Here is an 18,250-nt window from a genome sequence, read left to right as displayed (position 1 = left end):
TACCCGACCATCATCCAGCAGCGGTGGCCGTGCCTGCACACTATAGGAAAAAGTGTCGGCCACTATGGTGGCTGGGACAGTGGGAGTGCGTATAGTTTGGAGCTTATCCTATAGTGTGCAAGCACGGCCACCGCTGCTGGATTGCAGGGTGGTCGTCACCATGGAAACGAGCAGGGCTTAATGTGATGGAAAAATGAATCCATCCTCACATGGAATTAAAAAAAGCAAAGTGTGCATGCGATTTGTCTCTTCTCACGCACACTTTGCCGATACTGTATGACTGCGGTTTTTCCACATGAGATTCCGCTCAGAAAAGCCGCATGTAATCTGCGACGTGTGCAGGCAACCTAAGGTTACCCGCACACAGGTGCAGGTTAACGCAAAGAAAATCCGTACTTTTTTTTTTTTTTTCTTGCGGATTTCTGGGTGTTTCCACACATGTGTTAATTACGTTTTTTGGTACAGATTTTCCGCAGATCTCACCCTTCTGTTGAAAAGGGTGAAAAACAAACAAAAAAAATCGCACAAAAATCCTCATGCAGGTCGGTTTCCACACGGGAAAGTGCGCAAGAGGTTTGTCTAATCTCATACACTTTGATGGTAAGGTATCATTCAGCGGTTTTTCCGCACGTAAATCCGCAACAGGAGTTTTCTTGAAGGAGATTAAAATCCTTTGACATTTCTATTCTTGCTGTGAGCCACGGCTTTGAACTACAGTTGCTATGTTTTGGGGACATGGCGCCACGTCTTTCGGAGGTCAGTATTACAATGGCTGCAGCTAATGAACAGCAGCCACGGGGAGCGGAATCGGCACTTGGCGGTATCGTTGGAAAGTAGAATGTGTTTTTATTTCACATGCGGTGCGTACTTCAGAATAAGACACTTCCACAGACTAGGGCTCATGCACACAACCGTATGGCTTTTTTTCAGTGTTTTGCGGTCCGTTTTTCACGGATCCGTTCCGTTTTTTTTAATGTTTGTTTCCGTTTTTCCGTTCCGTATGGCATATACACTATACAGTACCGTAATTACATAGAAAAAATTGGTCTGGGCATAAAATTTTTAATAGGCGGTTCCATGAAAACTGAACGGATACGTAAGACATACAGAGTACATTCCGTATGTGTTAAGTTTTTATTTTTTTTGCGGACCCATTGACTTAAATGGAGCCACAGAATGTGATTGGCGGGCAATAATAGGACATGTCCTATCTTTGAACGGAAATACGGAAACTGAATGCCTACTGAGTACATTCCGTTTTTTTTTTTTGTGGAACCGTTGAAATTAATGATTCCATAAATGGAACACAAAAAACGTTTGTGTGAACGAGCCCTAAAGTCGAATAAATCGGACGCCGTGTATGAAGCAGCCGCACCTTCTTTCTTGCAGCGGCGCTGGGCGGATGGGGGTGACTGTCCGGGCAGTTTATTCTTAGCACCGTTAGGTTTGGATTTACTCAGCAAGTGCTGACATGTTGTACTTTAGGAGAAATGTAGGTCTCTCTGGTCATGCGCGGTAGTCGCTCCGCAGAAGCGGGAGATGTTCTGCCTTTGATGTGTATACTTGGGGTTGGGGGATCTTCGGTGACTAGCTGAGCCCCTTTTAGAAGTGATTGGCTTCACGGTTCCTGGTTTATGTTTTCCAAACTGAGACTGGAGGGGGTTTTACGATGAAAGGCTTCCATTCAGAGCAGTCTCTATTTAGTCTGGGCACGCTCACAGTCTCTCCGAGTGCCAGGAAGAGACCGCCTATGTGTTTGGGATGCCTCATTTAACTCCTTCCTGGCTGAAGAGCTGAGCTTTTGCTTTTTCAGTGCATTTCGTAGGGCTGGTTTAGTGTTTACTGAGCATCGGACCATAAGACACAGCGAGGTTTTAGAGGAGCAAAATAAGACCTAAAAGAACCCCCCCATGTTAATAGATCAGACCCCCCCCCCCACTATGTTAATCAGACCCCAGATCAGAGATCCCCAATGTTAAGGATACCTCAGATTTCCCCCACTAGTGTTAGGGCTCATGTACACAAACTTATTTTCTTTCTGGGGTTTTTTTTTTGCGGACCATAGGCGGAACCATTCATTTTAATGGATCTGCAAAAAAAACGGAAGTTACTCCGTGTGCATTCCGTTTCCGTATGTCCGTATTTCTGTTCCGCAAAAAAATAGAACATGTCCTATTATTATCCGCATTAGGGACAAGGATAGGTCTGTTCTATTAGGGGCCAGCTGTTCCGTTCCACCCAATACGGAATGCACACGGACGTCATCCGTATTTTTTGCAGATCAGATCCACCCCCCTCCAGTGTTAATCAGACCTCAGATCAGACAAAATTAAATAATTTCCCTCTCCTGCTCCGGACACCACCACACCGCACCCGTCATAATACACCACATCCTGACATCATAGGGCCTGCCGGATCCTCACTACTCACGTGTGAAAGTTCCCTAAATCTGCACTGTTTATTGTGGTTTTGGTGCTGTTTTTATGCATATTTTTATTTATTTTTTTGTTACAGGTTTTTCGCTTCTATTAACAACCACATTTAAGTCCATAAAGAAAACCTCTCTACAGAAGATGCACAGAATGTACAAGAGATTTGTCAAATTTTGTTCACCTTGCTGGTACTGTCCTATGCTGCGTTTTTTCCGCTCAAAAATCTGCATTGGAAAAACTGCCCGTCATCTGCATTGTGTGCAGGAACACTAAGGCCGCTTGCACATGTTGTGGAATACGCAGATTTTTGAGTGGAAAAACGGCAGCGTAGTACAGTACCAGCAAAGTGTATGATGTTACACTAATCTCATGTAGACTTTTCCGTACGGAAATTGACCATTCGTCCGGATTTCCAAATCTGCAGCATGTCAATTATGTTTGCAGTTTTATCTGCGGATTTCACCCTTTTTTAACAGAACGGTGAGATCTGCATCCAATCTGACCTAAAATCTGCAACTAGTAATAGGGGATTTTGGTGCAGATATGCTGTAGAAACGCACAGAAATTTGTGCGGATCTTATGTGCGTTCACCCGCACTTGTGTGCAGGTGGCCTCAGGCTACTGCCACACGTCATAGCTGTGCTGTGTTTTGGATCAGGTGTTCTGTCAGAAAACTTTACCTAGTCAGATTCCCTTACCCCGCGTAACTTCCGGGACGGGGTTGGGGGGGGGTAAGCCTCGGCGCAAGCGCAGAACCAAGGCACGGCACCTCCACGCAAGCGCAGTACCAGGGCATGGGTGAGGTAAAATTACAGTGAGCGTTGACTCATGGACACGTGCACCCTCAGGGGTAAGGAGGTCTGACGGTCTTTTGTCTTGTTAAATCTCCTTACCCTCACACTGCGCACGCGCGGATTGTAAAAATCTCCTTACCCTCACTACACAGCGCGCTTCAGATTCATTGCTGGCTGGCTTCGATCAGGTCGGTTTCTCCATGCTCCCAGCACTATCAGCCATCCGCGGGGTGCATGGAGAGACCGACTGATCCTGATCGAAGCCAGCCAGCAATGAATCTGAAGCGTGCTGTGTAGTGAGGGTAAGGAGATTTTTACAATCCGCGCGCGCGCAGTGTGAGGGTAAGGAGATTTGACAAGACAAAAGACCGCCAGATCTCCTTACCCCTGAGGGCGCACGCAGCGCCATGGTACTGCGCTTGCGCGGAGGTGCACACCCCTGGAAGTCACATGAGGTAAGGTTTTCTGACAGAACATCGGCAAAAAAACAAACAAAAAAAACACATCCCGTTTTTCCCAGCAAAGTAACAAAGCAGACTTGGGGCTCGTTCACACGAACGTTTTTTTGCGTTCCGTATATGGGGCGTTTTTGCATTCCGTATATGGAATCATTTATCTCAATGGGTCGGCAAAAGATGCGGACAGCACATGGAGTTGCTCCCTTCCGTGGTCTGCAAAAATTATCAGACGTGTCCTATTCTTGTCCGTTTTGCAGACAAGAATAGGCATCTCTATAATGGGCCCTCTGTTCCGTTCCGGAAATTGCGGAAGGCACACGGACGGCATCCGTGTTTTGCATGAGGCTTTAAAGTGTAACTGTCATTCTTTTTAAAATTTTTGTAATGTGTAGGGGCGGTGATACTGACCAGTTTTTTTTATATACTTTAATTACTGAAATCGTACATTTCTATTAGAAAAATAGCTGTAAAGTGGCTCATATTGAGCCTTAGCAACGTCCCCCTGTCTTCCGTTTACATAACTGTGGAGACTTGCTGAACACTGACTGTTTTATGTAAGCAGAAGACGGCTATATCTCCTGATACCACCATACACATGCATGCTTGGCCGAGCACGCATGTCTTCTCTATCGGGAGAGAGGAGAAAGCTGCTGCAAGGCTTATGTCCTGTCAGAACAAAAAGATTGGGCAGTCCACCTGCCTGATCCTGATCTTCCCTGACATCCGCTGTGTTACATGGCCAGCTACTCCTGCCAAAACTGGGGGGGTTTGGACTGATGTTTGCCGTACTGCGGCCGGATCTCCGTCCCGTCCCCATTGTAGTGAATGGGGCCAGAGCGGACTTCCGGCGGCACACGTGGGCTAGTGTTAGTACCGATGGTCCGGCAGGGGAACAGCCTGTCGGGGGTCTGCTGGACCCTGCTAACGCTAATGTGAAAGTAGCCATATGGATGGACAGCTTTGGGCTAGGACCACATGGCCAGGGCACAAGTCGTGTGAATGGTTTGCGATTTGCTGCCTTGTGACTGTTTTAGATTTGTGATTTGGCTGTAAAAAAAGAAAAACCAACAAGATGGATCTTCCAATTTGGCAGCAATGAAAGCACAACTATAATTACAGGCAGATTTGGAACACAAATAGGCCGGACTTTCTTACTGTTTAGAAGAAAAGTATCCTCTACGGAAATGAACTGCATTACAGAACCCTGAGGGCCATGATCGTACAGGGCGCTGCGCCCCATAACCCAGGATCCCGATGATTTTTGCCTATTAAAGTTTGCGGGTGCTTTCACACCTTCACACATTTTTGCTGGCGTCTTTCTTCACTTTTAGTGTTGTTTTTCTTTGGTTTTTTTTTGTTTGTTTTTTTGCTGTAAAAATTCCACAGCAGATGTTATCTGTAGGTCTATGGAAAATATATAATGCAGGATACACAAGTGTTTTTTTTTTTTTATGCTACTGGTATTTTTGTTCATTTGGTGGTGTGTGTTGTCTTTCTGGCTTCTTTTCCAAAATATGTGTAGGGACCCTAAGAGGGTCTCCAGTTTTTAATCAGACCTTTTTCCTACATCCGGCTCCTGGTTTTTAACCTCCCAGGTCAAATGTGACCACGGCATCTGAAGGGTTTAAAGTTAGCGATCGGCATTACCACCAGTCGTGGACTTTAGCCTCAGGTGCCTGCTGTTTAAAACAGCAGGAACCCGGCAGCTATGGCTCCTGCTGCTCGTGCAAGTGGGTGCCATTTTTAAAGTCTTGACCGCCGACGTATATATAGATGTAAGACCTCATGCCCACGATCATAAGGGCACCATGCCCGTGTTGCGGACAACAAATAGCTGATCTTTTTCCGAACACGGAAGCGCTTCGTTGTGTTTATCTAGGTTTCCGATCCCTGCCTTCGCTCTGGCCGTATCTTGCGGATCGCGGACCCATTCAAGTCCACAATACAGGCACGGAGCCCTTACGTTCGTGGACGTGAGCCCTCAGGCAGTCGGGAACGAGTTAAGCTTTTATTGCTGACAGTCCGTTGCAAGCAAGATCCACTCTAGATTGCTTGCTTTACCTTATCGGCCTCCTTGCTGCTATATTCGTGTATTTGCGTTGTGTCTTTCAGTTGCAGTTCACTGCACACCGTCATCTGCAGATAACACACTGACCCATTCATTTCTAAGGGTCCATGCACACATCGTTTCTTTTCTGTGGGGTCATTCTGCAAATTATCGAGCAGGTCCTGTTCTTTACAAATAAATATTTTATATGATATTTCAAATGAATAACATTTCATAGAATATTTCTAATAATAATTTTCCATATTGTGGATGAGAATAGACCTTTCTAGTGATGAGTGAGAAGAATACGGCATGCCCACGGAAGGCTTCCATATTTTACAGATCCATTGTTTGTGGACTGAAATACGGACACGGGTGTGTGCATGAAGCCTCACACGTCTACATGTAAAAAAAAAAACGCCAGGTGTATGAGCTCGCCTCTTCTGGGTGCACAGGAGCCAGAGCAGCTTCTCACTCTTTGGGCTCATGCACACGACCATATTTTCTTTCCGTGTCCATTCCATGTTTTTTGCGTACTGTATGTGGAACCATTCATTTCAGTGGGTCAGCCAAAAAAAACGTAAGTTACTCAGTGTGCATTCCGTTTCCTTATGTCCTTTTTTCCGTTCCGCAAAATAATAGAACATGTCCTATTATTGTCCACATTACGGACAAGGATAGGACTGTTCTATTAGGGGCCAGCTGTCCTGTTCCGCAAAATACGGAATGCACACGGACATCATCCGTATTTTTTGCAGATCCGTGTTTTGCGGATCGCAAAATACATACGGTCGTGTGCATGAGACCTTTACCATAAGTAATCCAGTTGTGATCCAGCACTCCAGTTCCAATAAAATTTGACTTTTTATTATTTTTATATTAAAACCGACAGCAGATGGGAAACATGAAAAAAAATTCTGATGCATTTCTGACCACTACGGGTATGCCCCCATTGTCTCCCACCGCTGGGACCCGCACCTATATCAAGAACGGAGCCTCCGAAGGTGGTGGCTGGAGGACTCCGTTCCGGCCACCACAGAAATGAATGGGAGCGTACCACGCATGCGCGGCTCCCGCTCCCATTCATTTCTATGGGGCCGACAGAAATAGCCGAGCCAGCGCTCGGCTAATTTCACCGGCCCCATAGAAAATAAATGGAGGGCGGCTGCGCATGCGCAGTGCGCCCTCCTTCACTTGTGAGGCCCTGTTCTCGATATAGGTCCGGGTCCCACACCTATAAGACAATGGGGGCATATCCTAGCGATATGACCGCTTTAATCAAAGACGAAGTGTGTTGTGGTGTGGTCTTGTTGAAACATACCATTGAAAGGAGGACCCGCTTCCTCATTAGTACAAAGAGGGAGTAAAAAGCCGGTCTTTGTAAGTGGCCCCCAGTGTGTACAGCCTGCACTTTGTCCTGTGTAGGATGTACGAGGTGGCAATTAAAATGCAGGATCGGAGAGCACATTCATGGGGCGGGAAACACTAATGTGACAAAGCACTTCACAGAAATACACACTGGCGATTTTATCCAGTTTTCGTTTTTTCTGGTATAGAAAGGGTCACAGTTCCCCGGAGATGTTGCGATATCAGAAGGCACTGTTAATGTTAGATACATCGTTTCCAAAGACACTCGTCCATGGACATGATTTGATCTTGAATGATTGATTTTTTAACACACGTTGATTTTATCTTTATAAACCTTTTTGTCGTCTTTATACTAATCGGGGGCCGCGTCCTCCTTTCACTTCGAATCGATATGTTTCTGAACACCACAGCACACGTCATCTAGTGGTCAGAAACTCGTCAGAGAAGTGTTTTTGTTATGTTTCCCATCCCGTGGACGTGCCGATTGTTGTTTTTAATGAATAATAAAAGTCAGGTTTTATTGGAATTTCAGTTCATGTCCGTATGTGTGTCTAATATGGCTCGCTGATCTCCTAACACAGGACGGTGGTGTGAGCGGACCTGTAGTGTCAGGAATAATCTCAGTCCTGCCGGCAAGGAGTTGCTCAGCAATAAAAGCTTAGAAGGGCAGCACAGCGGACGCCAGCAAAATATACAGCGATCAGCCATAATAATTATAACGGCATGGTGGCTCAGTGGTTAGCGCTGGTGTCCTAGGTTTGAATCCGACCAAGGACATCTGCATGGAGTTTGTATGTTTTCCCCGTGTTCGGTTGGGTTTCCTCCGGGTTCTCTGGTTTCCTCCCACACGCCAAAGACATACTGATAGGGACCTTAGATTGTGAGCCCTATTGCGGACAGCTTGATGCTAATGTCTGTAAAGCGCTGCAAAATATAGTAGGGCTATATAAGTGCATAAAATAAAAATTAAAACTTCTAATATTGTGTGGTTCCCCCTCAACCTGCCAAATCAGCTGTGACCCCACAAGACCTCTGAGGGTGTCCTCTACTACCAGGAGGGGTTATCTCCTGATTAATGTAAAAAAATTAAAATCAGACATCGTATAGTACATGACAGTCTCTTTCTAACAAAGCTAGAACCAGCCCTGTACCTCACATGGATCCAGAGATCTCCCCATTCATGGCTCTGCTAGATTTATATCAAGCTGGCATTCAGGGGCGTGTCTTTTCTGCTGCAGCTCAGGAGGGGCGTGTCTCAGCTCTCCCTATCACAGCTCAGGGGGCGTGTCTCAGCTCTCCCTATCATAGCTCAGGGGGGCGTGTCTCAGTTCTCCCTATAACAGCTCAGGAAGTAGTTGAAGGATGAAACTGAGCATGTGCCGCCATCTCAGTGAGCAGGACAAAGGAATAATAAAATAAAAAAAACCTCAAACAGCAGGTGGCGCTATACAGATACATATTATTAAATAACTCAGTGGCCATGCTAAATTTGTAATTACATGCAATTACAAAAGTATTCAGATCCAGGTGCTGGTTTGAAAACTGTAGAATATTTTCCGTGGGACAATCCAGTCCAGTAAGTTGTGAGGTGGGACTTCCTTTTGAATGGGCTCCTTTTTTGAGCACATCCCACAGACGCTCAATCAGCCCCTCACCGATCTGATACTGATGATCTAAGTGCTGGAAACCCCTTCAGTCACTCGGGTCCTTACACTTGCCCATTTTTTGTTCTTCCAACACTTCAACTTCAAGAACTAACAACAGTAGAATTTTGTACCTATTGAAAAATCATGCTCCCACCGCTCCGTTTTAGCTCCCTGGCACCCTTCAGCAGCCTCCTGGCCCTCAGCTGGTGAACTCCTTTTTGGATGGGGTCATGTACGCCACTGCAGCCAAAGAGTGGTCTCAGTGGTGAAGTATCCCTAAGTGATACGTCATGTGCTGGATCACTTGCCACTTGGGGACACGTCACTGCTGAGGCCAGTCATTGGCTGCAGCAGAGCACATGACTCCGTCTAGCTAGAAGTTTACAGGCCAGGGACTGGAAGACCACTGAAGGAAAGGCAAGTATGATTTTTTTTTTTTCTACAGGTACAACAAGCTGCTATCGATGGTTAAAGTCCACAAAGCTGGACAATCCCTTTAAAATTCGGTGCAACATATACCGTATATGCAGTCATCAGTGTATTGGTGCATTAAACGATCATTCTCTTTTGGCGCGTTAGATTAACCTTGCTGCAAATATTTTATTTGACCAGATGGAGAAAGAGTTGAAGGAACCGATCCCGCCCGAAAGACAGGGAAGGTTCAGGCCTCTCCTCCTCACTCCCAAGCAGGGGACTCTAGTGAGGAACTTCCTACGGTAAGAGGCATCAGGTTGGTTTTCTAAGGGCTCTTTCACACGAGTGGATGCCGTGCGGGTAATCCGCTGCGTGAAAGAAAGCCAAGCCCCGCTCCAGACAGCAGAGACATGGAGCATTAACATGATTGATAATACTCCGTACCTCTCTGTGATCTTTTTACTACAAAATCAAGGTGACAACTTGATCTCACTGTGATTTTGTAGTAAAAAGGTCACAGAGGCACGGAGCGTTATCAATCATGTTAATGCTCCGTGTCTCCGCTGTCCGGAGCGGGGCTTGGCTCTCTTTCACGCAGCGGATTACCCGAATGGCATACACTCGTGTGAAAGAGCCCTAAAGGAGATTGTAATCTTTTGGGCCGTCAAGACTATTCAACCATTCTCTCGTCCCTTCAGGTGGACGCCCTCGGGTGGAAGAGAAGCCACCACTTGTACCCTAGCCTAGAACAGGTGAACCTCACTGACACTCCTTTGCCTTGGGATGAGAAGGTAGGTGTTTGCATGGTACAGATAATATTGTAAAGAAGGGTTGATGTGATCTGAGCGGTGGAATGAAGCCGTGGTCTACCGTATGTGACCTAGATGTCCTGTGTCCTTTCTTAGGAAGACTGTAGGGAACCCTAATTACAGGCAGGTAAATGGTGATGGAAGAGCGTTTCCATCTAGATTTCCAGTAAATGTGTGTTTTCTGTCAAGGTTCAGTGAAAACGGGTGGACGACAAATATGGATGCCATGACATTGTTCTCGCTGAGTTTTTCCAAACTCTTCCCTAGCTACGTATCAAAGCTTGTACATTTGGTGGCACATCACCAGGACATGCCACCAGTGTCTGATCAGCGTGGTCCAACCGATGTAACCCCAGCCACAGGTTGCACTATGTTTTTTCCGGAGGAATAATAATACTCTCTTTAGCATTTTTGAGGAGTATGAAATGAAATAAGACTCTGGGTGATTGTTGGTTTTTTTTTTTTCTCTGACCATAACTTTTTTATTTTATTTTACTGTCGATTTAGTCACATAAGGGCTTGTTTTGTGGGGAGAACTGCACTTTTTATTGACACCGTTTTGGGGGGCCTATAGCTTATTAACTTTGATTACCCTTTTTGGGATGGTAATGGTTCTGCCACTGCTTTTTGCACTTTAAAGTTAAGATGTTCACTGTGTGCCATTCTCCTAACAACTAGCCTGTTACTCTTATTCTATGGCTCAGTGAACGCCATGATGTCAAAACCCCCCAAAAACTTGGCAGAATTGTGTTTTTTGTTTTTTTTAAGTTTTTTTTCTATTTAACCCCACAAAGAACCCCCCCCCCCCCTTTTTCCAATAACAGACATGGTACATTAAATGCTGCCATGGGGAGAGAAAAAAATGAAAATGAAAACCAAAAATTGCCTCGGTACTTAAGAGGTTAAAGCTGGATAGCATTTAAAGCTTTAGGCAGTGTTATGAATGCGGGTATTTGTTCTAGGGGGTCAGTCATTTGCTGTAGCATCAGTAATGAAAGGAATTGTCCTCCATCGGAAGCAGATTCAACTCTGAATGAAATCCTTTTTCTCCTCAAGTACAAGGGCAAAGTGAACCTTCATGTCTTTGAGGACTGGTGCGGTGGATCAGTGCTGCACCTGAAGGCCAACCTACATTTCCCCCTGTATCCTCATGTAAGTATTCTTTCACCAAAGATCTCCTCTTTTCCGACCCTCCGTTCTCTCATCCCTCGGTCTTTGTTTTTTTTTTCTTCTCCTTCTGTAGACTCGCACCACCGTCACTAAACTAGCCGTGTCACCCAAGTGGAAGAATTACGGACTGAGGATATTTGGGTACATTCACCCTTTCAAGGATGGTGGGTGTGACCTGTGAAATATTTCTAGTAAGGGCTCGCGATGCACACGACTGTACGCCCTCCGAGATATACGGTCCGTGAGCGGGGCCCTATGTCCCGGAGCGGCATACATTGTGCGCACGGGCCACCACTATTGTCCCGCACTCATAATATCATATCATAGTAACCTATGATGCTGTGCGCTCCCGGGCGCACGACATATGCCGCTCCGGGACATATGGCCCCGCTCACGGACCGTATATCTTGGAGGGCATATGATCGTGTGCATGACCCTTAACCCTCTAACTGATATCGCCTCTTGTCTTACACAATGAAGAGCCGTACAAAGGTGCTGTATTTGATAGAAAATGTGGCAAAAACCACGGACATGACTTTTCTCTTATGTTTTATGTGCGTATGAAAGACAATCCTGTATTGATGCTTGAATCGCCTTTCCTCCACATGTAGTGAATGTAAAGTCCTTGGAATCAATAAATCCTGGACTAGTTCTTTGTGGTGACCACTCATGTATCTATACATGTAATGAGATCACTTCTAAAATATTTCTTTTTTTCCAAACTGGGCAACCCCGATTTTTTTATTATTTATTTATTTATTTATTTATTTATTTTTTCTTTTAAAGTGATTATCCAGGAAATAATATTGATGACCTATCCACAGGATAGAACACATTAGTGGGGGTCCAAGTCCCGGAACCCCCGCCAAGTAGCTGTTCGAAGCTGTGTCTCTCTCCGGAGCTCTGGTGGGCACGGTGCCCTCACGGGCGCTTACCAAGCACAGCGCAGTACGTTGTATAGCAGCTGTGCTTGGCATTGCACTGATTTGAATGGGTCTGAGCTGCAATTGGGCCACGTGACTGATGTATGGTGACGTCACGTGGCCTAGGTAGAGGCTGCGTCGCTATCGGAGTGTCTGGCCTCTTCTGACAGCTGATCGCTGGGGGTTCCCAGTGTCAGACCCCCTCCGATCTGATATTGATAACCTATCCTGAGGATAGGTCATCAATAGTAATTCCTGGATAACCCCTTTAAACCGCTCATTATAACTCAGACCTTTTTATCCCATTTAATAATGTATTTGCGCACCTTTTCTAGCTCCCCTGTGTCCTTTGTTATATGGAGCTCAAAACGGAATCCCATATTGAAGGTGTGGCCTTAGGAGGGATTTATAAAGGGTGATATTACATTGGGATCACAGGTTTTTATCTTTCTTTTTCTGCACTTAAATCTGCTTTTGCAGCTGCTGCCTGACATTGAGAACTGCTCCGGTGCTTATTTGCCACCAGAATACCCAAATATATACACATTTCCTCTCCAGTGGAGGTATATTAAAGACCCCTCTGGAGAATTCTCCACAATGGATTTCATTAACTCCTTATATGCACCCTAGTTGTTGTTCATTTTTTGGAAATCCTGTATCTTTGTGCCAACGCATCCCGTCCTCAACCCCTTAGGACCCTGGTAAGACTGGGTACCAAAATTGTCAACACAGGGGACCACAAGTAAAGGACTGGAAAGAAATAAAGACCTCAGTTGGAGAACATCCTGAGTCATATAGCACTTTTGGAATGTTTCCTCAAATTCTATATCTGGGGGTGTAAATTAGTTAAATATTCTGCTCATAATTTAAAAAGAAAAGGGTCATGAAAATTACAGAAATGATGCTCACCTCACTGATCCCCCCCCCACTGCTCACACTTCCAGGGTAAAAAACTGATAGGACGATCTCTTTAGGGCTCATGCACACGGCCGTGGTGCCCATGTTGCGGACTGCAAACTGAGGGTCCACAATACACTGGCCCCAGCCATGTGAACTCTGTGCTATGGGTCTGCGATCCGCAACATACGGCAAAAGACAGGACATGTCCTACCTTTTGCGGAGCGGAGACACGGATCGAAAGCCCTTTCTCCGCACCGCAAAAGATACGACCTGTCCTGTCTTTTGCCGTATGTCGCGGATCATTGACCCATTCAAGTCAATGGGTCCGCACCGCAGCTTGGAGTTCACATGGCCGGTGCCTGTGTATTTGTGGACCCCGCACCCATACGGTCGTGTGAATTAGCCCTTAAAGTGATAGTTTGCAGCAGTAACATGGGCTCTATGTGGCTGCAGTGGTGGCTTTGTTAATTACCGACATGTTGTCCCTGTAGGAGATATTGGCCATGTCTGGATATCTAAAGGTCTCTTTAATGATCCCTCCACTGGCTTTCTAATTGATTCTGCAGAAAGCACACCGAGTACAGTCATCGCCCGCTCTGCGGCACACGGGGATTGATTAAGAACTGAAGATCTTTTTAGTACATAAGGATGTTCTTCCCTCTTCTCACCTAGTTATAAAATCCCGAAGGTAGCCTGTTATTCAGAGCCTGCCGTACTCATCACTTCTTGTCTCACCTGCTTCTTTTGTCTCCTGCAGGGGACTTTCAGTTTGCTGTGTCCTCAGAAGATAACTCTGAGTTTTGGCTGAGCACGGAGGAAAGCCCATCCAGTGCCCAACTGATTGCTTCTGTTGGGAGGGTGAGTGCTAGGGTTGTACATTATCAACCGCACATGGGGATGTGGTTTATATTTTATTATATATTTTTAGGGTACTTTCACACTAGCGTTGCCGGAACTGCCTGCCGGATCCGGAAATCCGTATGCAAACGGATATCATTTGTTTCCGGATCCGTCTAACAAATGCATTGCAATACCGGATCTGTCTCTCTGGTGTCATCCGGACAACCGGATCCGGTATTTTATCTTTTTCACAGTTTTAAAGATCTGCGCACGCGCAGACCGGGAAACCGGATCCGTTTTTTTCCAGAACACTTGGTACCGGATCCGGCATTAATACATTTCAATGGAGATTATGCCGGATCCAGCATGTTGCGGTATTTTCTCCGGCCAAATACTGTAAAAAGGTACTGAACTGAAGACCTCCTGATGCACACTGAACGGATTGCTTTCCATTCAGAATGCATTAGGACAAAACTGAAGCGTTTTTATATAATTTTTTTTTTTTCTGGTATTGAGCCCCTAGGACGGAACTCAATACCGGAAAACTTTAAAGCTAGTGTGAAAGTACGCTTAGCTAGTTCTGCTTTTGCAGGTTTTCTAAATGTGAGCTGCCCAGTATCGAGCAGTGGTTTCCAACCTGTGGCTCTTCAGCTGTCGTGAAACTACATTATGCTGAGGGTTGTAGTTTCACTGCAGCTGCAGAGCCACAGGTTGGAGACAATTGATAGCGTGTCACTTGTATAACCCATTTCAACAGAAATGTGGACAGGTAGAATGGGTGATCCTTCATCCCGAATTTTAACACCCCCCCCCCCCCCCCCCCCCCATCCCCCATAATATTACTGAATTGTAAGCGTTCGTCCACATCAGACATATATGCTTCAGATATTTCATTCTGGCTTTGTGGGCAGCAAAGTGGATAAGATTTAAACAAATTTCATCCTCACGCTACATAAAACTTTATGCTGACATTTCCACCATGGATTTTATCCTTTGAAATGCACAGGGTGACATTTTCAGCAAAATCGGCAACAAATCCATATGTGACGCACTTGTATTTCACGAAAGATTTGCTGCATATTTTTCAGTTGCAATTTAAAGGGCTTTTCTGGGACTTGTTATTGATGAGCTATCCTCAGGATAGGTCATCAATATCAGATCAGCGGGGGTCCTAGACTTGGCACCAACAGCGTCCGGCTGTTCTGGTCAGATGCTGGCACTGTATAGTCGACATGCCGGACTACCGCAGCTTAGCTCTCATGTGTGTGAATGGAAGCTGAGCTGCAGGACAGAGGTGTTGGAAACTACCACACACTGTACGGTTTACGACACTGCCAGAAGCGGCTGATCAGTGTAGCCGCTGGGAGTAGGACCCCCACTCCTCTAATTTTGGTGACCTATACCGAGAATAGGTCATCCATATCTATGTGCTTAAAAACCTCTTTAAAGGGCATCTGTGACACTGGCTGACCTGTTACGTGTGCTCTTGGCAGCTGAAGGCATCTGTGATGGTCCCATGTTTATATGTGTCCACATTGCTGAGAAAAATGATGTTTTATTATATGCAAATGAGACTCTAGGAGCAACAGAGGCGTTGTCGTTACACCTAGAGGCTCTGCTCTCTCTGCAAGTGCCACGCCCTCTGCACTTTGATTTACAGGGGCAGGCATTATGCCATTTTCACTGCCTGGTCCTGTCAATCAAAGGGCAGATGGTGCAGCAGTTGCAGAGAGATCTGAGCCTCTAGGTGTAATGGTAACACCCCCATTGCTCCTAGAGGCTCGTTTACTTTCAGCAATGAACATGGGACCAACACAGATGTCTTCGGCTGCCAAGTGCACATGTTACAGGTCAGACAGTGTCATAGGGACAGATCTGCTGATGCCCGTTAAGCTGTGGTGCAGATTTTAAATCCACAGCTTGTCACATTATGCTTTGGATTTCCACTGCGGATTTTCACCCTTTGTGATGAATAGGGTGGTATCCACGGCATATCCGCACTGAAATCCGTGATAGAGCCACATGTAACACACTCAGATTTTGCCACCGATTCCGCACTTGATTTGATGTGTTTCCCCAGCGAACCCGCAGCAGAAAATAAACCTTGTGTGGTTTTACTCTGTCCTAAAGGAGCACTGCAGACAAAACTGCTACAAATGTTTCAGTGTCTTCACCACTGTTTTCTTGCACAGTGCATGGGTATTACTTAAAGGAGAGAGGATTAGAGGGGTATTCCCATCACAGACAATGGGGGCATATCCCTAGGATATGCCCCCATTATCTGATAGGTGCAGGTCTCACCTCTGGGACCCACACCTACACCAAAAACTTGAGCGGGGAAAGGTGGTGGAGGGCGCAGCCATCCTCCATTCACTTCTATGGGGCCGCCGAAAATAGCCGAGCGCTGGCTCGGCTATTTATATCGGCCCCATAGAAATTAACGGGAGAGGTGGCCACACAAGCGCGGTGCACTCCCATTTACTTGTATGGGGAGAGCGATTGGCGGTGGCCGGACCCTGGTAAACCCAGGGCCCTCCAGCCACCGCTCTCCCTGCTCCGTTCTCGGCGCAGGTGCCACCTGTGCCCCCATTGTCTGTGATGGGAATACCCCTTTAATCCTCTCTGCTGTGTTATGCCTCTTTCAAGGTCTAAGGGAGCGGTGCGTGACACAGGAATTATCCCTGACTCCGGCAGGTTTGAGCCAGACACAGTGCATACTTTTTGCCTAGAGCGTTCCTTTCCTTTAAGTTCTGTCGGCCGCAGCAGATATGTGTACGGTGTTTTGTACGTAATACTTATATGTGTCCCAGTTTACAAAGGGGGCCTCCATCTGATTTAGTATTTCTACTCTAGGTATGTTCTAGCTCGGAGATTTGCCGTGTCTGCAGGCCCATGCTAATAGCGAGGGCACCCTGGAAGCATTTTTCATTAAAGAAGATTCATTCCCGATGCCAGCGTAACACAATCAATTCTTGTAATAAATTGTGTATGTCGCTGTAATTGGTGTAGGACACGGCAGGGATTTATCCCGAGAGTTGATCTGATTGAATTTTCTAGAGTATGGCATGAATTTCTTATGAAACGGGATTTCTCACCACTGTCTCGCTGTGCTTTTTGCTTTTGCCTTTCTTTGGAGCAAGGCAATTAGTGTTAATCAAGAAATGCCGTTTGTAGACCTGCGACTTACACCCCCTAGAAATCTATAACCATATGCCGGGCGTGATCACGCAGCAAGATTTTTTATTTTTTTACATGTGATGTAGAATACAATGTCTGCAAATTCCACCTACAAACTTATCCAACACAATCTTCTTAACCCGACTCCTTTCTTGCATACCTTAGGTTGGAACTGAATGGACGGCTCCAGGGGAATTTACAAAGTTTAGCTCTCAGGTTTCTAAACCTTTCAGGTAAGGCCGAATCCTGCATCCATTAAAGTTGTTTTAAACCTGCAGTCCAGCCGTCTAACGCCTTTATATACATGACGTCTGTGGTATCGGCCTTTTGTTTGATTGCATCTATTGTATATGTCTTAATGGGAAGCGTTATTCACCTCCCTGGCGGTCTGAGTATGTCAGTAACTTTGTACCCAAAGCGGTACATTGTTTTGCATGGAAATGTGTTGCCTTATAGTGTAGGCCTGTCATTCTTAGGAATTGGGCTACTTTCACACCCGCGTTTTGGCTTTCCATTTGTGAGATCCGTCACAAGCGGTCCAAAAAGGATCAGTTTTGCCCTAATGCTTTCTGAATGGAAAAGGATTCGCTCAGAATCCATCAGTTTGCCTCCGATCCGCTTTGGAGGTCGACACCAAAAGACTTCTTGCAGCGTTTTGGTATCCGTCTGACGAAACTGAGCCAAGCGGATCCGTCCCCACTGACTTACATTGTGTGCCAGGACCGATCCGTTTGGCCCAGTTTTCTATGACACAATCTGGCACCATAGAAAACGGATCCGTCCTCCGTTGACTTTCAATGGTGTTCAAGACGGATCCGTCTTGGCTATGTTAAAGATAATACAAACGGATCCGTTCTGAACGGATGCAGACTGTTGCATTATCTGAACGGATCCGTCTGGGCAGATCCATGACGGATCCGCACCAAACGCGAGTGTGAAAGTAGCTTTACTCTCTTAAATCCTTCTAAACTAAAGTCTAGTAAACATCCCAGGTATGATGAAGTTTGAAACACAAAATTTAAAATATTTTATTCAATAATGTAATCAAATAAAAAACACTGCAATTTGTCAAACAAGGTGCGTCCTCACTAGTCCCTTTAATAATGGACACTGCATACTGGTTCAATAAACCTCCAGGGTGTGAAACATTTTGAAACGTGGGACTGCACAAAGTCCGACGTCACAATCGGGACAATGGAACCTGGTTTCCTTTCGGATTCTCTTTCCGTTATCTCGCTTTGAGCAACAAACCACGCACAATTTTTTTCGGTT

At 45.8% G+C, this 18,250-nt stretch overlaps 1 protein-coding gene across 2 annotated transcripts in view; it reads left to right on the top strand.

The window, feature by feature from the left end:
• B4GALNT4 (beta-1,4-N-acetyl-galactosaminyltransferase 4) overlaps window positions 1–18,250 on the top strand; it is an 84,740-nt gene that overhangs the window by 9,623 nt on the left and 56,867 nt on the right. For both annotated transcript variants that reach the window (XM_040410316.1, XM_040410317.1), the window contains 6 exons: window positions 9,358–9,461; window positions 9,858–9,950; window positions 11,025–11,120; window positions 11,212–11,302; window positions 13,719–13,819; window positions 17,144–17,211. In XM_040410316.1, coding sequence (XP_040266250.1) covers window positions 9,358–9,461; window positions 9,858–9,950; window positions 11,025–11,120; window positions 11,212–11,302; window positions 13,719–13,819; window positions 17,144–17,211 — 553 coding nt within the window. The remainder of the gene's footprint in view (window positions 1–9,357; window positions 9,462–9,857; window positions 9,951–11,024; window positions 11,121–11,211; window positions 11,303–13,718; window positions 13,820–17,143; window positions 17,212–18,250) is intronic.

This window comes from Bufo bufo, chromosome 10 (genome assembly GCF_905171765.1).
Source record: "Bufo bufo chromosome 10, aBufBuf1.1, whole genome shotgun sequence".
NCBI lineage: Eukaryota > Metazoa > Chordata > Amphibia > Anura > Bufonidae > Bufo > Bufo bufo.
This window is presented reverse-complemented; position numbering and strand designations above follow the sequence as displayed.